The sequence below is a fragment of the Semicossyphus pulcher genome, unplaced genomic scaffold (assembly GCF_022749685.1).
Source record: "Semicossyphus pulcher isolate SPU_LCO1_2020_fin unplaced genomic scaffold, fSemPul1.0.p SCAF_4, whole genome shotgun sequence".
In the NCBI taxonomy this organism is placed as follows: Eukaryota; Metazoa; Chordata; class Actinopteri; order Labriformes; family Labridae; genus Semicossyphus; species Semicossyphus pulcher.
Genome location: NW_027211715.1, coordinates 8,733,003 through 8,756,255, shown reverse-complemented (window position 1 = coordinate 8,756,255; position 23,253 = coordinate 8,733,003). Strand labels below are relative to the sequence as shown.

At 39.9% G+C, this 23,253-nt stretch overlaps 2 protein-coding genes across 2 annotated transcripts in view; one reads left to right on the top strand and one right to left on the bottom strand.

Annotated features, from left to right (window-relative positions):
* Positions 1-23,253, top strand: part of mcf2l2 (MCF.2 cell line derived transforming sequence-like 2) — a 123,907-nt gene that overhangs the window by 41,309 nt on the left and 59,345 nt on the right. The window contains exons 6-15 of the mRNA XM_069679499.1: positions 1,027-1,143; positions 1,266-1,415; positions 1,794-1,918; positions 2,022-2,136; positions 2,687-2,806; positions 3,689-3,880; positions 4,395-4,586; positions 4,683-4,869; positions 5,094-5,197; positions 7,848-7,936. Of these exons, the coding sequence (XP_069535600.1) occupies positions 1,027-1,143; positions 1,266-1,415; positions 1,794-1,918; positions 2,022-2,136; positions 2,687-2,806; positions 3,689-3,880; positions 4,395-4,586; positions 4,683-4,869; positions 5,094-5,197; positions 7,848-7,936 (1,391 nt within the window). The remainder of the gene's footprint in view (positions 1-1,026; positions 1,144-1,265; positions 1,416-1,793; positions 1,919-2,021; positions 2,137-2,686; positions 2,807-3,688; positions 3,881-4,394; positions 4,587-4,682; positions 4,870-5,093; positions 5,198-7,847; positions 7,937-23,253) is intronic.
* b3gnt5a (UDP-GlcNAc:betaGal beta-1,3-N-acetylglucosaminyltransferase 5a) lies at positions 10,516-21,814 on the bottom strand. The gene is made up of 2 exons (XM_069679498.1): positions 21,537-21,814; positions 10,516-12,397 (listed from the first exon to the last, which is right to left on the bottom strand). The coding sequence occupies exon 2, from the start codon at positions 11,788-11,790 to the stop codon at positions 10,594-10,596; it is 1,197 nt and encodes a 398-aa protein (XP_069535599.1). The 5' UTR covers positions 11,791-12,397; positions 21,537-21,814; the 3' UTR covers positions 10,516-10,593.

Here is a 23,253-nt window from a genome sequence, read left to right as displayed (position 1 = left end):
ATTCTGAGCAATTATTTTTGCATGTAAAATAGTCAAATCTAACTGAATAAAATGCAAGAATAACCATAATTTGACATGCAAAAGAGTAAACAGCAATTCTGAACTCTACTAAACACTTATTTCACTATATACTATATGGTGCTACATTGTGGTGACAGCTAAGTGCAGATAGTTATTTTGTTTCAGTGGCTAATGCTACAAAAATAAACATTGCATTCTGTTCACATAGTTATTTCACATCCTGTAAACCTTTCTTCAGCAGTTACCACCAAGCTGAGAATCTATATGTGGTTTCTGCTCAGTACTGCATGCACAAGATGACCTCAGTCACGGATACCAATGTCTGCACAAGTGCACATGAACACACAGCATACAATCAGTACTTTAAGAAAGGAATAAAGGACTTCAAAGATGATAAATTATGTTTCTTTAATAATAGCAAGATCCTTTTCAGCCCACAATACCATCTCTTCCTGCACAAGTCTTCACACCGCAGATGTATGCAGTAACAAGAAACATAAAGAAAGTAAAAGAACCATGTTTAAAGAGGGCTGTCTTTGTGGAATTTTATTTCTAATTCAGGATATAGAACTGCTACAGAATTTTCTTAATGTAGGATATAAAACGTTATGTTTGTTGTGTTGTGTTGTGTTGTCTCTCTTGTACATAGGATTTCACTTCTTTAAAGTTAGGGGGCTCACAACAAACAAGAATGTAAAATTAATGGGCCTAAGTATCCCAACATTTAGTCCCTAGTTCACGGTGAGACTCCAAAAACACTGGATCCTACATTTCCCACAGTGCAACTAATTAGTGCCCTGTGTTAGACCTTCCCTGGGCTATACAAATATTTGTATAAGATACTTTCTTTTATATATTTGTTGTCCAAGCTGAAATACCTTGACATCATCTTAAAAGAGACACTGATAAGATGTTTCTCTAAATTTAAGTTTGATTTACTCTGAATTCATTGTCTCACTGTTATTTAATGTGTGTTATGTTCAAATGTTTTGTATCTATTTGCAGATTGTGATGCTGAACTCTTTGTCGGACCTGCACGGCTACGTGGAGAAAGGTCAGCTGACCCGGGAGCTCGGAGGAAACCTGGAGTATTGTCACAGTCAGTGGATACACCACCGCACTGTGAGTTAACAGACTGCACAACTTTAACTCAATACTAGCATCAAGCAATTTCCAAAATGTTACTGAAAAATAAGAATCTTGTCATGGACATACAATTGACCCTTGTGGATCTTTTTCCATAGGCCATAGAGAACTTTGCTATGACGGTGAAAACCACAGCCCAGATGTTACAGAAGTTTGGGACAGACCTGGCAGAGACGGAGCTGCCCAATGATGTTCAGTGCACCAAAGACCTGCTCACAGCGCATACCGACAAACACAACAACCTCAAGGTGATTTAGCACATTTAACATGCCCACACGCTTGTATGGACAGTACATGCATGCATGACAACAAAGGTTTTCATACAGGTTGGTTTGAAACAGATTTGGAACTGTGGAGGTCCAGCAGCTAAACTTTTTTAAAGTTGCACTGGTTAGCAGGTGCAATGTTACCCAGTTTATGAATAAAGTGTCAACAAGTGTTTCCTTGTTATTTGTCCAAATACAAAAAAAAATCAGAGTGCTGGAGAAATATTGAGAGTTACACATGTATGCATTCTCCAACAATGGGTGTTAATGTGACTGTACACACACTAACAAAAACACTATGGTCAGGTGCTTTACTGCTGATATTAACATAATTCCTGTGCTTCTTTGTTTCTAAACAAGGATGAACTGAGGCTAGCTCTGAAGCAGGGCACCACCTTGTTAGGTTGTATCAAGGAGCAGGCGGCCAAGTCGGAGAATCACAAACTCAACCCAGACGAGATGGAAAACCAAACCACAGTGGAAAGGTAACAAAGCTCTCTTATATATTATATAATGTATCTATATTATGTCTGTTTAGTCCCATAGGAGGTCTCGTGTGTGTAACTGAGTTCCTGTTGTGTGTTTCAGGCTCCTGGCCCAGCTGGATGAGACAGAGAATGCCTTTGAACAGTTCTGGTGTAAACACCATCTGAAACTGGAGCAGTGCCTGCAGCTACGCCACTTTGAACAGGACTTCAGAGAGGTATGTCTGTAGATCTGTCTGTCTGTCTGTCTGCTGGCTGAAACCTTTGGACCTGGCCTGTGTCCCCTCTTCAGACAACTCTCAAGAGGACTTCAGCTGTGAAATCACACTTTGAGAAACATACCTAATAAACAGTTTGGATGTTTTAAATACAACAGACAGCTTCACCTTCTGCCATATACTTCTTGTTCTAAAAATAATTATATCTTAAGGAGTCTGTGTCTTTAACATTTATGACCCAAAACCTATATAATTTCTCCTCTCAGAATTAGCATAAAAATAAGAGTGAAACTGTTTTAACATTACTTTTCTCTGATTAAACCAGTGTTTGTGTAAAGAGGTCACACTGACCCAAACTTAAATAACAGTTTTGCCCCAATTACATAATTTGAAATAATCATTGGTGACATTGTTTGACTTCAGACCTAAAATATTCAGAAGTGAAGTTGAGTCTGATATGAGAAAATGAGTAAGATTAAAGTGTGGATAAGTGGGTAACAATGATCTACTTTATCTTTTCTCAGTCTCTGTTACCTCTCTGATTCTGCAGGTCAAAGTGTCTCTGGACAGTTTGATCGACAGCCTCACCAGCCTATCAGACACTGGGGATTGTGTGACCAGAGTTGAACTCCAGCTAAAGGAACTGAAAACGCTGGAGGAGAAGGCTAAGGTCAGTCAACACACAAATAAACACACGCACACACACACACACACACACACACACAGACACACAGACACACACAAAACGTCACATCATCTGCTTTTGAAGTTATTATGCCAGCACCGCTTTCGAATGCACATTATTTAAAGGCTTTAGAAGCTGAACTAATTACTTCTATTTAATGATTAATACATATTTCATTAATGCCTTTTAGATAATTTAAAAGACTACAGTTAGGTTGCCCTATTTCTTTTTGCATTTTTTTGTCCCAGGAAAAACTCCCAGTGGACCAAAATGTATTTATCTAAAAATATATATATATATATATTTGCAACTTAATTACTAGATTTAAAAACAGTAGTTGCAACTCTGTCTAAAGGGATTAATAACAAACTGTAATCCCAAATTAATTAATATTTTTTCTATGTTAGAACAGATTTTTCATCTCTAAATAAGTGCTATAAGCAAGCGTACAGGTGCCTTTGGTAGTGAGCTTCCTCTTTGTCCTTAGCTTAGTTAGGCCAGTTGACAACATTTTTCAAATTTTCAATTTTCTCGTTCCAGATAGTAGCGAACAATTCTTAACCAAATCTATCTGTATGCTTTCCAATGAGTTCTTTATCCTTTTGTTGTTCAAAAGCAATCAAGACTGCGCTCGTTTCCTAATACCATTCTCCTGGTATGGTTAACATGTGAGATCTTTCATGCGGTGAATAAAACAGATTTAAACACTGAGCAGTGAAGCTCTTAAAGTTGCCTTAATGCTACACAATCAGATGAAGTGAAATATCCCTATGTGTCTTCACAACAACACATAAACACATGTTGCTGTATGTGAAATGCTTCAGATATGTTGATATATTCTGAGTGTGAATTGTGCTTTTCCTTCAGCCGTCACTAGAAAAGGCCCAGCTTCACGCGTTGCATGGTGACCAGCTGATCCAGAGCAACCACTACGCTGTGGACTCTATTCGACCCAAATGTGTGGAGCTCCGGCGGGTCTGTGACGACTTCAGCAACGAGGCCAAGAAGAAGACGGATGTGTTGTCTAAATCCCTGCAGATACACACGGGCATTGATAAGGTGTGGATATTATATGACCGGTTTGAAAAATTGTGTCAAATCAACATTTTTATTCCTGAAAGGCAACAGGCATTGAATTTTGGGCTTTTTTTGGGAACATTATGACTTTTAAGCATCATTGGTATCTACTATGTGCATGTGTAAACCAAACCAGAGCTAAAGGAAAGTGAATATTGGACTTAGTATATTTGCTATGTTGTGAGAAACATGACTCCATAAATCAAATGACAGTTAGACATAACTGAATGACTTCAGATGACTTAATTATCCAGAAATCCTGTTTGTCGTGTCTATGAGGTAATTTCTACAAAATTATTATTTTTTTTTTTGCACAATAGACAATTTGTTATTCACATTATGTGGATATGCTACAGAGTGTCACTGAAGGACATATTTTTCCCAAGTGGAATCTAAACACTTGACCTTCACAGCACAACACCACATATTAAGGGACAGTTTATAGCTGCATAGATATCCTGCCCAGCTTAATCTATTTAAATTCATTTTTCAACAGGTGAACCAGTGGTGTGAGTCTGGTATCTATCTGCTGGCCTCCCAGGCTGTGGATAAGTGTCAGTCACAGGAAGGGGCGGAGTCAGCCCTGACTGACATCGAAAGCTTTCTGGAGTCTGCAGAGAAGAACCAGCTGACTGAACTGAGGAACCTCCACAACCAGTATGAGGTCATCCTGTCCGAGGATATCAAGGTACGGCACAGAAACATATCTTTCGCAGGTGGACTGGATGCACTGCATCATAAATGATGAGCACGAGTGTTTACAGAGACATCTCTCTGCTTTCAGGCCAGCGTCCTGAAAGCCCTGAAGCGCCTGGAGGATGTGCAGGAGATGTTTGAGAAGCGGCACGTCAGTCTGAAGAGGCTGTCAGCTAAACAGACAAGGCCTGTCCAGCCCGTCGCCCCGCGGCCTGAGTCGTCTCCTAAACGGCCCTCACTGAAGAACCCGCCCAGGAATACAGGGAGCCAGCAGCGTGAGTTACATGTGGTTATATATTGTATATTATAAATGACTCAGTTGTGTAGCAAAATAATGACCCTTGCATAACAAGTTCAAATTGTTTGAACTCTCACTATCATGGCATAACATTGCCATGATGTGAATGTGACTGGATAATGCATGCATGTAATGGATCAGAACCTCTGAAGAAAATAATTATAAAAGTTATTTATCATGCATCTGCTCAATTCATTACAGCTCTGGCCCGCAGAGCCTCTGATAACTCCAACAGTGGCAAGCAGCCAGTGGAAGCTGATCCCAACAAGAAGAAGAACATACGCAAAGCAAAGGGAGGCATCAAGGTACCCGCTCCACTTCCACTTTGAAATCTCACTGCAACATAGAGACCGTTTTATAATTAAATTAGCTCAAAATGTGCAACTTGACATCATGCCAGCTGGGTTCAAATAGGGCAAATATAGGCTAATGGTACTTAATGATTCTCCTTTTTTAATACTCATTATATCGTACCAAAGCATCTGCTTTGTATTATAAGAGTATATAAAACCTAGACCCAGCCCTATATGAAAAAATGATTGTTTGAACATTTTATGAAGTTAATCTTTATGAAGGTAATCTCTGTTATGCACACACAGATTTTTGTGTGTGACATTACCCCCCTAATGACACTTGAGAGGCCCTCTACAAGCAAGGGAACCAGTATAAAGAGAAAACAAATGTATTAAGATAAGTAGAGACCATTAGAATCTGCAGTGGGTTGTTACACACAGGGCAGCGAGTAGTCTGTGGATATTCAAAATATAGCCAGAGAGTTTGTGTACATAGTAAACAACTAAGATATAATGTTTTAATAAGTGAACTTCAGAAGTGTTGGTATGGTCATTAAGTTACCAGTATAATGAGCCAGGCTGGTTCTCCCTGTTTCCAGTTATATGCTTAGCTAAGCTAGCTATTACTACTTATCATTTTAACTATAAAGATGTGATATCAGTTTTGATTTTCTCATCATTGTCATGGCAGAAAAGCAAATGAGTGTATTTCCAAATATGGTAAATGGACTGCACTTATATAGTGCTTTTCTAGTCAACTCAAAGCACTTTTATGCAGCATGTCACATTCACCCTTTCACTCACACGTTCATACAGTGCCAATCTCCAATCAGATTCGAACTATTCACATGCTGACATACACCAATGCTATGCCTACGGGAGCTATTTGGGGTTCAGTGTCGTGCCCAAGGCCACTTTGACATATTGACTGCAGCAGCCGGGGACCGCCAACCTTTTGATTGAAAGATGGCCAACTCTACCACTGAGTCCCAGCTGTCCTTTGAAATAAAGCTTGAAATACTTTTAGAATAAAACACGAAATTGTGAATAGTTTGATTTCACTGAAAAGAATGAGGATTCCTGCTGGTGTCTTAATATTGGCTGAGTGAGCTGTAAACACTAGTGCTGAATTTCCCAGTGTGCTTTATCATACAAGCCTGGGCTCATTCTTTGCCTTGACAGACCAAGACAACACAGTTTTTGCCAAAGCCGCAACAATCTGCTGGTCATATCATTGTCCATCTTAGCATCACTCTGCAGCTCACAGTGAAGTTAATGAGCAAAGTGACAAGTGATTTTATCATACATTTCTGCAGTCTCCCTCAGAACAACACTATCTATCTTCAGATCCCAGCCTTCTCTCAAGAAGGTCAAAGGTCACCACAACAGCAGCTCAGAGGCAGGTGGGGGTTCGCTGTTTTGTCAGCAGGGTAGATTGTGATTTAAACAAAGTCCCTCCAGCTGAAGCGGGGTCTTGCTAATCAGTATGCCACCCTGCTGCTGTTTGCTGCTACACTGCGATTTTGCTCTGATCTCATTAATTGGTTTACAGTGTGCATAATTTGGATGCACGCCCCGGGGTTATTTTGTGCTGCTGACAAACACAGTCTGTCGGTGTAGCGATAGTGTTGGTGTGTTAGACCATAAACCTTCCTCCATAATTGATGAGGACAGAGCTGAGTGAAGTCGGTGCCAAAATCAAAAGTTTCCTCCTTGTCAGTTGTATCTGTCCCCTTGAACATGTGAAAAAAAAAGTAAATAGGCTTATTTTTTGAGTAATGACATTTTTTCCCCGCCCTGACAGTCCCCTCCTCAAGGACTGCTGTTAAGATACACATGAAAGGCTTCGAGTACCTGGAGTTTGTGTCACAATACATTGACCAAAAACGAATCAGGCTGTCAGTAATGCGTTAAATAAAGGTCGAAAAAATAACCCGAGTATATTTGAAGTTGAGGCAGGACTTCTATTGGACAAAAAATCCAATAAGCATTACAGACAAACTACAATCTGTTTGCAGAGGTTGTTTGAGTCCCTAACTAGCCAGATTTAAGAAAATGTTAAATGCACCTGTCTATCTAAGATGTAGAACACACTCTTAGAAATGTATAGCGATGTGTAGAACTGCCCTCTTTACGATGGCACATGTGATAATGATACTGAAATAAGCCCTTTATCTCCCTGTTCTCTCTGAGCAACTCCACCTGTCCACTCATGCGAATCATCCATGTTTGTATGGTGATGGCTCAACCTGAACGATGTCGGCAAATAGGAACTTGAACAAGCATTGGGCGAGAAAATAGTTAATCTTATCTTGTGCAAAGTGTCAAAGTGGACCAAAAATCATGCAAACGAGGCATTTGAAATGCTGTGATGTGTACATAAGAATAAAAAGCAGCTTGTAATGTATTCACTCTGCAGCTGCTTTAATGTTCTTCCACTTAACTATCGACGATATGGTTGACCACCTGGTAAACACATGTTGATTTTGATTTCCTGAATGCACCATCAAACAGCTCAATTTAGACAAAACTTGAGAAATTGATATTTAGTTTGCTGATATTAGAGTAGTATTGATGAATAGATTTTAGGCGTAATATAAAAATCCCCTGCCATAAAAATTGAAGTTATATGTATATGTGTGTGTGTGTTTGTTTGTTACAGATTGAGGTCATGCACGAGGAAAGCCAAGGAGGCTCCACCCATGTTGTTGTTACCAATGAGACAGAGGAGAGTCTGTCCAACAGACGCAGGTAAGGAATGTTCACGCCCAGCTCCACTGTAACATTACCAAACTGAAAGAGTCCTCAGTTATGCCATTTTCAATGTCAGAAAACATGTAAGGTCATATTGCACAGCATGCTAAATTCACTCAGTTCCAGAGAGCAAAAACATTGGTACATTGGTACCCGTTGTGTACCGTACATAGACCATCTTTTTGTGCATGGTTTGAAGGGAGTGTGGTGCAGTACAGTGATACATAGCAGACACCACATGCACAGTGTGGACATGCACATGTCAAGAGCACATTTCAGACACAGATGGTGTAACTGTTAACATCCAGGTGACAGTGCACGCTGTGATTTAGAACTCCTGTGTGGAATTTATACGCGTTATACTGCATTGTGTGTGGGCAGTCAGTGCTTTAGAACATTCCTAGATAGAAACAGCTACCTTGTTTTTAAACAACATGACTCCAGACATGTATTTATTTATTAATGTGCTTGGATATGTGCCATGATATTTAATGTTTTTCAAATTAAAAAAGCTACCTCTACTACCTCATAAAATAATCCTACAATTTGATCTCATCCTTCTCCCTTTTTGCAAAATCTAGAATCTATAGAAGTTGATTTAATTTCAACTACTGGACACAAGATGTCCATGACACTATGAAGTAAAATTCAGTGTATCTTTCCACTTTGCGCTTGTGATGTGTGGTGACAAAATAATACATGAACTGCATCTCTGTTTGGGTTACACTGAGACTTTAGTGCAGTCAAAACACTGCAAAATAAGAGGGCACAACAAGAAGACGCAATTAAAAAGACTACAGGTCAAACTTAAATTGTGGATTTCAGTGCAGAAAACTTGATGCAAACAAGCATTTATTTATGCTTGTTTTATGTCTTGAGTCACATTACAGTACAGTCTCATCAGTGTTTTAGCTTTATCAGTTGTTTTTGTCTTCCGCAATATTTTTTCTCTTCAGGGGACACTTCACTGGGCAGTGAACTCACACGCTTAATATATGCCATGATATTTTTACACATTCTCTTTTCATTGCACTACAAGGTTTGAGCAGAAAATTATCATTAGGTGACATCCTTTAAAACATGTTATAGCTACTGCTCTTCATTCAGCACCACAACACAAGACAAAAAACAGCAGCCTGATACTTTTCACAAGACTTAACCTTCCTCAGTGGCCTCCTACTCGAATATGCATTACACCTGACATTTAGGTTGGCCTATTGTGTTATATCCATCTGATTGCAGCGATAGTCCAGTGAAAGGGGTTTCAAAGGTTTTACTAACATAGATTCTAAGCTTTATCCAAAAGGCAACTGGACTTGGTTAAAGTTCTTAAAGACGCTTCACCTCTCATCCGAAAGGCTTCTTCAGTTCATGAAGAAGAACTGAAGAAGCCTTTAGGATGAGAGGTGAAACATCTTCAAGAACTTCAACCAAATGCCCTGGATGACTGAGAACCTTCACAGACATACTAACATAGATGTTTACACTCATTCATACTGACAACAGATTCTTTAAGTAATATTTTCTAACACAGACTTCTATTTGTGAGGTGAATAAATGTCTGGTAGCTTTAAATCTAACAGAAAATGCTTTGTTTTCAACTATAATGCTTTCCTCTGCACATTTTGGCATCAGTTGTTATTCAGCTGTAGTAGTGCTAATCAGAGAAACTGCTGACTGAGCATTTTATGGATTAGTCATATGAATTGTTTTGGAAAACAAATGTCCTATATAGTTTTTGGGTATGAGAACTGATTGACCTGTTCACATGTGAAAAGCTGTGGAAAATAGTCAATTGACAGCACTACCACTCACATACACACTTATGATCACTTGTTGAAAACATAGCCGATTCCTAGTTTCAGTAAAGTATGTTTCCCATGTGCGGCTCCAATAAAGAGCTCTCTGAGCTGTAAAAAAAGGTTCCATATAAGGCCATGATGCCAAAAGCCCTGCATGCTACTGGTGATTCAGCCCGTCTCAGAGCTTTTTTTATAAAAACCACGGAGTAACAGGATACAGCAGAACTGCAGTGGTGAGAAAGAAAAGATGAGAGTCAGGAAAAAAGGGGGCAGAGTGTGGCAGAGGAGCAGAAACAGAATGGAAGGAGAGAAGAAAATCTCACATTCTTCAATTCTGATGATTAGATGATGATTGAGAGGCATATATTTTAGGTCAGGAGTTGGTAGAGACTGAAAATACACTGCTACTTTTTCCAAACGTTTTCTATGTTTGGTTCTGTCTGTACCTTGGTGGGGAAATTCATTCATCTGGCATCATTTAACTCAAAGTCTGACAGGATGTAGTTTTCACCAACTGCATGACTGGTGTTTCAATAGGAAACGTCTGTGGCACTTTGTCAGCTAAATGTGAGTCAGTCAGAGCAGAGCTTTACAAAAGGTTTTACAAAATGAGTTTTCTCACTGATATTGTGATCTAAAAATGATTTCGATGAATAGAATTATGTTTTCTGCTTTTAATTGGAATACAGCGAGGATTCTTGCAAATTCCATCCCAGAAAGCGTCCACGCCATGACTCAAGAACAGTGGGTCTGTTTGCTTACCAGAAGAGCTCTGATCTTTATTACAAAATAGCAAATACAGTTTTTGTGTGGTACATTAACTTCTAATTCCTCCCTGTGTCATGAAACCACTTATGTAAAAGCAGCCATACAGGAGTACGTGTTCTGGTAATAAGGCCGACACAGCAGCATCACCTTCACAGCTGTGCAATACAATTTACCTATAAATCCTCTGGAGTGGCTGTGAACTGCAGGGTCTGTCGCTGCCTGCCAAAGTGAGCGCACATCTGTGGCGTGTCCGTGCGATGTGATCATGTGATCATAGATGCAAGGGTGATACGGAGCCTTGCCCTCCCCTGAAAAGTACACGTGCTCCTGAGGAGAGACCCCCATGGCTTTAGCACAAATCCCCATGAAGACGTCGTCGATGTACATGGAGGAGTTCAGCGCCAGAGTTGCATGGTAGATTTTAGTGGCTACATCCCCTGAAACCACGTACCCGGCTCCTGCTGTGTAGTCTGGGTAGGATGGCCAGGGGTACAGATCATATGGAACGTGGTACTTGCTTTCTTTACGGCGAATGGGAGGGGCTCCTCTGTGTACATGCCCCACCCACAAGTCCTTAGCCCCTGATTGGCTACTCAGGACTTCCCGCAGGTACTTCACCAAATTAGGCATGTGGACAAAAATGTCGTCGTCTGCAGACATGAAGAAGTGTGCCCGAGAGCAGTAGTTGTGGCCCCAGTGGAACTGCATAATCAGTTTAGTAGTCAGATTGTGGAAGGTGTCCAAAAAGTTCTGCTGGATCAGGTCTCCATAGGTCTTGTCCTCCTCAAGCAGCGCACTCTGCACCCTGGATCTCCGCCCAACATCCGGGTGCACACCCAAGGCGAACACCATCCTCACGCTTTCCCCCAGTTCTGACCAGACAAAGCTCTCATTCCCCCATGTGTCCCTGATGGCCTGGCGCCGCTCAAAGTTCTCTGGTGAGGATTTCACAAACAGAAGCAGGAGCACATCATGCAAGCTTCTCCCGTCTCCACCAACACCGCCACATTTATCCGGGTGGTTGATGACGTATGGGTAGTTCACTAACCCATTAAGGCTGTTAGGACCATTCTTTCTTTGTTGATCGTTGGTAGTGATGGCAAAGGAGGAATTGAGAAAGTCGTAGCTGTTGACCAGGTAGCGGTAGGTGTAGGACTTCATGTGGCTGACTACGTGGTGGTCCAGCTCCTCCCAGCACACCATCACCACACACAGGACCAGGCCTGTGGTCAGCAGCTGCACACACTGGCACTTGTGGATACGGCGGAAGTTCATGAACATTGCGACTAATGCTTATTTCTGATTCTCTCTCAATACTGATGGCATGTATCCCCCCGGATCTGCATAGAATTCTACTTTCCTGGATCTGTGTCTAGTCTGTCTTATCAGTCTCCTATTTTCTGATTGTAAAGTTTTTTAATTTTATCTCTGCCTCCTTTTACTCTCAAGTTTGACACCTCGTTTGACTCTCATGTCTGCCTGTAGCGCTCCTTTCATCCATCCAATCATCTTCCTTAATATCTCCTCTGCTTTACCTGCTGTTGTCCGCCTCGTCTCACACGTATCCTCTTTCCTCTCCCCCTCCTGTCCTCCAAACTGGTTTTTCTTTTTGATGTTGTCAAGTCCAGTAGGCTTTTGTCAGGCTCTTCAGCAGTCTGGGTGCACCGTTACTGATCTTCCTCCGCTGTGTAAAGCAAAAGCTCCACTCCTTCATAGCGATCAGACTGCCAAAAAGCTCAGTGTCCTTCCTTCAGATCAAAATATTCAACATGCGCTTTGGTCTTCTATCCTGAGAACTCCTGGTTAGTTTTGCTCCTTTCCTTCACTTCCTGTATTTCTCCTTCTCTTGGTTATTGTGAGGTCAGCATGTCACAGGAACACATGGCACCTGAGAAAAAGGAGACACAAGATTAGAGTTATATAGACAAGATTCTGCATTATACCGGGCAACACATTGAAACAGTAATTAATTAGCCCAAAGTTTTTTTTTTGGTTTCCTGTCTATTTATGTGTATGTATATGTGTATGTGTATAAATATACATACATACACACACACACACACACACACACACTTATGTGTATATATATATATATATATATATATACATACATACATACATACATATAAGTGCAAACACACAGCAAATGAATAGGTCTGCATTTTAGCTTGATTAGTTTAAATTGTTTGTCATTTATTAAGAATAAATGACATATATTTGCTTGTTACAATTCCATCTAAAATTCCAAGATTTAGTGTTTGTCTTTTACTCTTTTTATTAATTATACATTTTTTGACTGTTGTTTGGACAATTTAAATCAGTAATTAGCAGTGGGGGTCGTTATTCATTACAGGTTTTTCTTTTGTTGCGAATGACTGTTGTTATGCAAATCCTCACAATATAAACACCACCACAAAAGAGATGCTTGAATCTTATCAGATGCAGAAGAAAATAGTGGTGGGGGTTCGTGCATGATCTTTGTTGGCGTATTTAACACGAATGCTCACAGTGTTACTGCGTAAAGTATGACCATCACAAGGCTATAAATATAAAATTACGTACTACATTAATGCATGGCAGAAAGTATATGTGAGGATAAACAGGTGAGTTAGGTTGCATTGATCCTCCCCCTCCTCTGTGACACCGTGTAACAGTGAGTCAGAAAAAGCAAAATAAATCTGCAAACAGGTCACTCCGCATGTTGGCTAAGCGCACAGCACACTGCTAAAAACTTTTTGTTTTAACTTAACGAAAGATAACAAAAAGCAGCCCACCGCCTGTTTAAACCAGCTACTTTAGTCTACCCGGCGGCTACATCAATCAGTTAGTTGATGGCAACTCACAGCAGGATCAGCGCATGGAGACAACGCACCCTGCTTGAAAAAACAGAAACTTCACGTAATGTTCAACTCACCGAAGGTATGTAGAAACCTGATTTATGGAGCAGAAGACTTTAAAAGTGTAACCGTTGGCGAGCTGGACATGATAACTGGAAGTAGTCGCCGTTTAACTAACCGTAACTGCGGGTCGTTTGTATTAGCTGAGGATGGTGCTTGCGTCACCACGTCACATTTGCGCACAGGTAACCATTTTCTTGTCCTTCCCTTTTCCCTGTGGCATGTGGAAGCTGTGTATTTAGGCTTTTTGGCTTGAGTTAAATGTCACTTGAAGCTTTATTTGTGCTCTTTCTTGTTTTGTATCTCCATTTGCAAGTCAAATATCACAGATAGGCTTTTTAGCTATCTGGTGAACCCAAGATTTCCCATTGATATTCCCTTCTACATTTCTATGGGGGTTAAAGTGTGGAGTAGTGTATCAATATATTGATATACTATGATATCACAAGTATCCTCTGAACATATCTATAGTATTCTTTAAGGGCAGTGTAAAGTATTCTTCCTGTCTCCCAATAATTAGTAGAAACTGGCAGAGAGCTACCTTGCAGAGTAGTGATGTGTTGGTAGGCCAACATTATTGGCTAATGTTGGCCTGTCACTGATATGGGTATTGGCATATATGTTTCTCCAGTATGTGTCGATATCAAAACTTTTTTACTCAACATATAATGCAGGAAACATAGCTCAGGAGGATTTGGCCCACAGTGTTGAAGCAATACATTAGTGCATAGCAAATTACTACAGAGAGAGAGAGAGAGGGAGAGAGAGAGAGAGAGAGGAATGAGTAGAGGTGACAGAGTTCTCAGAACAAGTTGGTCACATAGTGACTTTTGAAGACGTGGAGAGATTCTGCTGACCAAATCGAATTTGTAACACATTCCACGTCTGAGGAAGCACACAGGAATAGCATTTGGATTTAGATTTCCTGCCTAGCAGAGACTGTGTTCAGTCTTCAGCTCTCAGATGAATACACAGCAGTTGCGGTTTAAATAATAGAAAAACAAGTGATTTTAGTACATAAGTTTTAGTTTAAGCTTAAGCTAGGAAGTAAATCTGGACTTGTAGTGCGTCTCATGCCAGTATCTCTCAAATCAGTATCCCATGGTCACTACCAACGATCATCATATATGATATAACTAATTACTCATAAAAAATAGCTTTGGCACAAAAGTGTCAGTTTAAAGTTATCTCATTTTAAGAGTACTTATAAGATCACAGTTCATATCGTCTAATTCTACTGCAGTCAAGATACGTATTTTATGAGTCAATTTAGGCTCTTTAAGTAGAGAAGATTGACCCAGTTTGCTCAGAAGATAATTAATGATTTGTTGTTGCTTTTCCTGCAAATCTGCTTTTAGAAAACATATATCAGGAAACCGTTAACTGCCCGACTTCATTCATCCTCCCTACTGCTGATAACATGCACTTGGTCACCCAAACTTCAACAGGGGCACCCACACTGAATAACAAAGTGCTCTTTGTTCAGTGGTTTGACTAATTCAACTAGTCCACCTCCCCACTGTACACTGAGTTCAACAGTTAGAAATATAACTTCCGAAGTTGGGGTTGGGTGAATCTGAGTGAGACACTTCTCATATTTAGTTGGAAAGAAAATGGATATGAATATTTACTTTGTACTGTAACTCAGTTAAACTCAGTCATAACAACAAGTGCTAAATTCATCTAAATTAACCCTGCACTACATTGTTCAGGGGTCAAGCTCAGTGCAGATCATTGTTTTATCAGGAACAGTGCTGAACAATGCAAATTGCTTTATCAGCTGTGTCACTTGCATGTGACTGTTCACAAAGTGACGGTACAGGGCGTCCTGTTTGCTCTCTTGGCTTAGGCATGTGCTGTGTTGATGTGGGACATGTCATCCAGAATGTTTTCCCTTTTCATCTAACCTTTCCTGCCATTGTTTGGGTGAACACTGAACATCTTCTTTGTACATTTAAGCACTGAAGAGTTAACATTTTAAGATATCCAGGAGTGCACGTTGGAAAAAGTGTTTTTAACATTAATTTTATTAAGCTAATGCTAGTTTGTCTGAAGTTGCTTCTGTGATCTCAAAACAACTAATGGCTCAATATGGCTGAAAAGTTAACGGTTATCGTATCATAACCACTATGAAATAGCGAGGGCTTATTTTCAGATGACTTACAGCTCCTGTGAGGACTTTCTCGCTGGTTATGAAACGGACTAAAATGAATTCTGATTACTTTATATGAGCTACAAAAGCAAACCAAACCATCAGCGACAAGACTGATTATTTCTCTGTAGTTATTTTTAATGACTGAAACCGCTGGCAGGGGTAGGTGTCGGACGAAGCGATTATCTGCACACTGCCTTTGTTTACATTTTCTAGGGCAAAAATTAAAGTGAGTGATACATATGACTGTTAAAGAAAGCAGGATGAGATTTTTTGTTAAAAAAAACCACTAAAGCATGTACAGGACAGAATCAGCAAAGCAGTAAGAGGTTCCACTTTGTCCACAGGGGGCGCCAAAATCAACACAAACCAAAAGATCCTCACAGGAGCTTTAATGAACAGTTTCATCATAACTTACATCAGTGTCAGGGCATTCAAAGGTTAGTCCACAACTTTCACTTGCAAAATTATTAGCTATAACTAATTAATGCCCTGAATTAGCCATACCACAAAAATTAAACTCCAATGGTTTCTTGTTAATTCAAGATTGTTGTAATACATTTTTTTAACATATGAAAATTTGAAACAATGGAGAATAGACTGTCTTCTCGAACACAACAAAGTGGTGTCCTACACTGCATCAACAATTTATGTGAGCCTGTTTCAGTTTTAGACAGGCAGCTAGCCGTTAGCTTTTATTTGTTGGAGAAAAGAAGTTGAAATATCATGTTTGAGGTTGTGACTTAAAAAACAAAAACAGTTTTTTCTATTAATAAGATATAACAGGACAAAGAGTGACAGGAAAATTCTAGGAGAGAATGAAGACATGCTGCAAATTAGGCTGCAGTCTCGCGACATGGTTTACTCCACCTTTTAACTTTTAAGTCCATCATGAAATTGTTCTGTTTTCAGCTTTTTCCTTTTACAGCTTTGATTAATGACCGTCAGATTTCAGGGCTGTAGAGTCGTCTGTTATGGTTGGCTATGAAGCTAATGCTAGCTGTAGCAGCTAACTTGCAGATAAGTCAGCATAAGAGGTTAATTGAAAAAATGAATTATTTCAGTTTAGTTTGTTAGTTCTATAATATTGCAGTCATTTTAAGTGTCATGATTGAGTAGGCTAATATTGAGTATGTCACTGGATGGTAAATTTTGTTAAGATTTTACTGTACATTTTTTAAAGAAAGCTAGGGACCCTGGGAGGACCTCTACTAGCATTAGCATACTTTTGTATGCCCTTTTTTATGTAGAAACAACATTATTTGTGACTATAAATGTATTTACGTGTAAATTAGGTATTTAAAAAATGTTTTGCCAGTTTTGCAACCAAAACCCGCAAGGGGGTTCCTAGGAACACTGGCCCCTTCACAGCAAAAATCCCTATTGTTTATTGAGCGTGCCCACCATTTCGGCTAACTGTCTTGAACTCTGCGCAGGACGTTGTGAATATAAGTGCCGACCCAGCACAAAGAGCTATAATAGAGGGGCTTAAGCCCGAACAGAGCCCCTGAGCAGAGAAGCTGCTGACGTCTGTGCAATGCTAACGCACAATAGGCTGAACACATATTTCCACAGCAGCATATTTTGACTGAACACTGGGGTCAGCCAACAATGGAGAGCTCTGACAACATGTAGCCGAGCCTTGACACCCATAGGTCTTGTGACTAAACATGCCATGAGAGTATCCACTGTCTTTTTACATGCCGAGATGTGATCCTAACATTTTCATATATTACCAGTTGACTACTCTACATACTCAAAAGGAACTATGCAACATGAAGCCATGTCAGAAAAAAAGGCTTGTAGTTTAGAAGGTCTTTAAAGGGAAAAACCTTCTACGGCACAGGAGGCCTTTTTTGTTTACTGTTACTTGAGAATAAGGATAGGGTTATTAAGACCTAGTCATGTTTTTTTGTTGTTGTTTTGAGAACTGATTCAAGTGTTAATCAGATCTATGTTTCTCTCCAACATTGTTGAAACAACTTCTTCCGAGTGTGACGTTAAACCACATTCTAGGCCATCAACGGGCGGCTGTGGCCTAGTGGTCGTCTTTTGGTTGGTCGTCTTTCAATCGGAAGGTTGGAGGTTCGATCACTAGCTCCGTAAGGCTACATGTTGAAGTGTCCTTCAGTGTCCACTGAACCCCAAATTGCTCCCGGTGGCATTATATAGAAAAGCGCTATATAAATCCAGTCCATGTACCATTTACCATAACACACTTCTAAGTGTAAGCTTTGCCTCTCTGTAGCTTTTGAGGGCGATGATCACTATTTAAGTGACACACATAGCCTATAGCCTAAAATGAGGTAAAATATTTGGAGATACTTAAAGTGCATATGATCAAATTTTACAGAGAATAACTATAAGAATGCAGCCTACTGTACGGTGAAGATCTTTCTACCCAAAGAAACAACAAAAAATATTATTAATTGTGAGAAGGAGAAAAAGACACTACTGTTTGAGTTTTCTGTAGCTTTATAGTCGAAATAAACAAGAAACACTAACTTTTAGAAAGGCTTTCATCCACTAAAACAAATAACTATGAGTCACATGTACGAATCCTTTAAAAAAGTTATAGTGATTTTCCTCTATATCAAGGTCCTTCAGTAGGAAGCTAGCACAGACGTAGCCCAACTTATAAACTGATGGCACTTTAAGCATGTAACAAGCATGCATGGGTGCCATTCAAAATACATTCACCTGTGTGTACTTATTTAATACTTCCTTCTGCATCCATTATAATTTATCTGCTCGTGGACAAAGCTAAGTTTCTCTAATAATATTATGTGTTTTTAATTAATTTTGATTAATTGAAGACATTTTTTTAACCAACTTCTAAATGACTTTACATTTTGAGAACGCTGATGCTATAGAATAACTTCTGCTGTAGTTATTAGTTGGCTGTAGAAGTCTGGACAGGCCTGCCTGCAGAGTAGATTGTAATGTTATCTTACAACGGTCCACACAGGCTCAACCACAGGTAGGCAAAGGTCACAGCCTCCCATGACTCTGCCAGGAATACCAGAGAAGCCGCTTAGTAGTGAGATTCACAGTTCATGAAGAATATGATCAAACTACTAGCTGGTTTTCTTGTCTTCACTTGAAGGGAACCAATGTTCATTCCATCTGTGTTCCCCAGTGGCTTGTTTCTGTCTTTTACTTCCAGATGGCTGTAAAAGATAGCAATAGTATATAAACTCATGGGGCCAAAGATAATAAAAGTGGGACAGCCAAGAATTTGAGCTTCTTTCACAGGAACTGAGGTGCAATTCTAAAGAGTGAGAAGATAATCTGAGGCGCAGATATTGACAGACATCGATGCTCAGGCGTTGATATCTGACACCAAGCTGCTCTTAAAGCTTTAAAAGGCCAAATTACCCAACCAACCTGTATTTTTCTTACAATACAGCAGACAATGCAGATCAGTTCAGATTACTATATGAAAAGAACTGGATGGATTCATAGCAGTGTCATAGCAGTAGGGGAATCTAATACATGTCTCATGTGTAATCTTTGTTTACTAGCCCTGCTTTACTCGCAAAAGAGCAGATTTAATTATAAACAAATGTGTAATGGAGGCAACCTTTTACTGTGGCTTGGAGCAGACAGAACAGATTACATGCTGTGTACCTAGCTGAATTTAAGCATGTCTTTACTAACCCTTAATGCAGCTGGAGCATACTTGGTTTGACATAGTTTAGTTTTTCACATTAGAGTGTTAAAGGTCACTGGGGTGTAGTATTGCAAGAATGTGGAGTATTTGTGTTATTTAAGTTGTGGTAGCACATGTTCATTCAATATGAGCTTATACATACTGTCTTTTGGCTGAAATAACTCCAGTAACTTCTCTGTGATACTCACATTAAGGATTTTTACGGTCCCACCTTTTTCTGAATGAACCAGATTCAATGGAAACCTGTGACTGTAGCAGTCAGGGATCGAAACCCCCAAACTTCCGATTGAGAGACGACCGACTCTACCACTGAGCCATAGCCGCCCACCACCGGCCTACATATGGCACCTGCTCTACCAACTGAGCTAAACCAGCACCCCATGGTGGATGTTTTAATGATAATTTACATTTAAACCTTATTTTTTTACCCTTCTGACTTTGTTGAATAAATTATTCCAAATTTAGCAATTAACACTGGTGGGTAAAATGTAATCAAAGGTGAACCGAGGGCCAAATCTACAAAAATAAGGCCCAAGTTGTAGTAATCAATACATTTAAAGTGTTGTATCAAGGCTCAGACTGATTACATTGAACCAACCGGGACTTCTTCTGAGACCAACTTCTGTTAGGATCAATGAAGTCAGTACTGTGATGTCAGATGACGGGTACCACCCTGAAGTTACATGTCATTGTTGGCAGTAGCCTAAGCATGTCAGTTGGTATCAAATGCCATAGCAATACCAGATGCTACCATACAGCTGCTCCTTAACTGTCTTGACTGAAAGTTACCACAGTGATGCCATCAGCACCCAGCTGTACTTTATGACACAGTTAAGTTGAATACATGTGATGTGCATTAGTTATGAAGTGTCCTATTGGGTATTTATTTAACAGTAAAGTTATTTACTGAATGTCAGCCAGTGTGTGCACTACTCAAGTAAACAAACATTGAAAGAAAAGGTAAACAAAGAAATAGAGACAGACAAGTGTGACAGAAGCAGGACATGATGAGCAAACTGGCTTGATGAAAACACTGACTTGGTTTGTATGATTTCACTGAAAACTAAATCCACACACACAAACATACATTCGCTGGTTCTATAGCCTTACAAACTAATTTAAATTAAATAGGAAACTAAGCTTTCTTTATGCATTTATAGCTAATAATATAGGTCTATGTGTTATATTGAGGTAGGAAAAAGGCAACAGATATATGGTGACAAGCTATTTTAGGCTTAGTGGTCCCAGGCCAAACTGGTTGCAGATTACAGATTAATGACACACCCAAAAAACCTGTTCCAATCCATACACAATCATTAGCTACTGTAGCAACAGTGCTAACACTGTCCACCACAACCTATCACAACTCTGGCTTTAGATAAACAGCCATTTAAGAGGGTGTTAAATGGTACATGCTTCTATAAAATATGCACTGTATGTATGTCTAGATTCCTGCATCAGCTGGTTTTTCCTTTAAACCTTATCTTACACAAATTTCCTTTTTCCTTTTATCAGTGTGACCTAACTATTGGCTCTGACCTACATTAATGCAGTGTGGAAATCTGCTTATGTGCAGTTTGGTAGACAGTTTTTGCTCGGGATGAGTTCATAAAAGTTTCCTGTCAATACATCTCTGATATTAAGCCATTTTTCTTATTTTCCTGGATAAAGTTGATCTGATATGCAAACTTGTGAATTTTCCTCTGCACATGGCATATACATTATTTAACTAATACCTTTTTTTTTTTTTCTTCCATACTAAAATGATTGCTATCAAGAGTGCCCCTGAAAACAAACATGATTACATAGTCCGTCTGAGTAAGTCTAACTGAACAATGTGTACATTTAAAGGAATTGGACACATTTTAATAGCTGCTCTCTAAATAGTCCCACAGAAACCGAAATAGAGCTAATACGCTCACCAAAGGTAAACATAAAGGTTTGTTAGTTTTTACATCCTGTTTGCTTTCAGTTCCTTTGCTAACCTATCCTGCTCAGCCTGAGCCTGATTCATTGCCTCTGCTTCCCTGGAACTCTCCTGTAAACTTTGGATCTGGCTCTGCAGCCTCCCCGCTGAAAAAGTGCTTTGAGTTCTGGGACTATTTACTTGTCTGACTTCATCACCTTGACACATCCAGCTTGTTTTTTTCCCCCCACTCTAACGTCTCTAACTCTGTCAGTCTGCTACTGCAAGCTGACACCTTTAGCCTTGAACACTGGAAGGTAATATAAACTCAATTTAGAGCGACACCCTTCAGCACACAAACACTCACACATACACACACACTGTGTTACTGTGACTTACCGGGCTGTTTTTGAGTCCATGTGTGAGGTAAAGTACAGATACATCCTTCTCTTCTGCTCTGCTCCTGTAAACTCACTCACTCCTGCTTTCAGTCTCACTCACTTTCTATATCCCACTCTTTCCAAAGACTTCTACTTTTCTTTCTTCATATCCACTTTCTGCCACTAAGATTTTCCCCTTCTCTTCTTTCTCTTTTTCCTCTCCTTTTCCCCTGCAATATCCAGTTGTCTTCTATGCTACAGTAGGAACAGCTTAGCCTCAAATGTCTGCTTTCAACGTTCTGCATGTCAGTGTGAGCATATGTGAGCATAGGGACACCGTGTGCGCGAGGTGGGTGGGTGTCTGGGTGGGTGGGTGCGTCTTTTAAAGTGGGAGGAACTTGTGCCGTGTCAGTATTTATAGGAAGAATAGTTTGAACTGAATGAACAGAAAACCACAATACTCATTACAAGGATAATGGAAGGACATTAGTGCTAAATGCTCATTGTCTGCAACTGGGACTGAAACCTCAGTGAACGCAAAAACCCTTTTTCCTCGTAAACTCTACTCAAATAATTTATGATCATCTACACCCAAACGGAACTCTGCTTAATCTATTATTTAACTTTAATAATTATCAAAACGAGAAAATATGAAGTTTATTGAGGCATCTTTGAGACGGTTGTGTCTTGAGCCCTAACTCATGAGAGTGACAGATTTTTACGAAAATACAAACAAAGCAAAAGTTCATCTTTTCATTTGTAAGACAAATAAGTTTTGATTTATTCTTTCAACATTTACATTTCAGACAGGAAACTTATGTGAAGGTTTAAACTATTTCTTCCAGCAATATAAATTTTGTTTTGCCGGGGTGACTCTGCTCATCAGATCAATGACTGTAAATATATAGATGGACGACGCATCTCCATCTGCTCTCATTGTACAGAATTGAAACCAAAATAGCCATTTGGAGCCAGAGTTGTGTAGTAGAGATCGATGCAACCGCCATAGCCACTTCCTCTAACCAAAACATGCACTAAACGCAAAAAAACGGCAAAGATCACACACACCGGCGTGTTTAACAGCAGAACAGCTTCTTTGTGTTCACAGATATGGAAACTTCAATGGTTCAACGGTTTGGGCAAAGTTGGCCTTTCTGTGCAGAGCACAGTTCTCCCCGTGCATGCGTGGGTTCCCCGGCTTGCTCCCACAGTCCAAAGACATGCTTGTTAGGTTAATTGGTGACACTAAATTTCCTGTAGGTGTGGGTGTGAGTGCGAAAGGTTGTCTGTCTCTATGTGTCAGCCCTGTGATTGACTGGTGACCAGTCCAGGGTGTACTTTCCTTTCGCCCAATGACAGCTGGGATAGCTGGGGGGGCGGTATAGATAATGGATAGATGTTCTCATCTGTTAACATGGAGGAGGCAGGCTTTATGACCAATACTGCAGCCAGTCAGCAGGGGGCGCTCGAAATGTTTTGGCTTCACTTTTAGGGAGCTGTCATGTCGTCCATCTTTTTATACAGTCTATTGCTGTGTTTGAAATGCCATACTTTACTAGCAGTACATACTGATTTGGCCAAAACGTAGTGTGTAGTATGCAGTACTAAAACAAAACAAAAGCAAAATGTGGAGTATGCCAAAAATACGTCGTACTGATTCGGAGAAAATCTTATCGGACCAGTCTACCTCGCCTACTGTATCCCACAATGCAAAGCGCTGGAACATCACAACAACA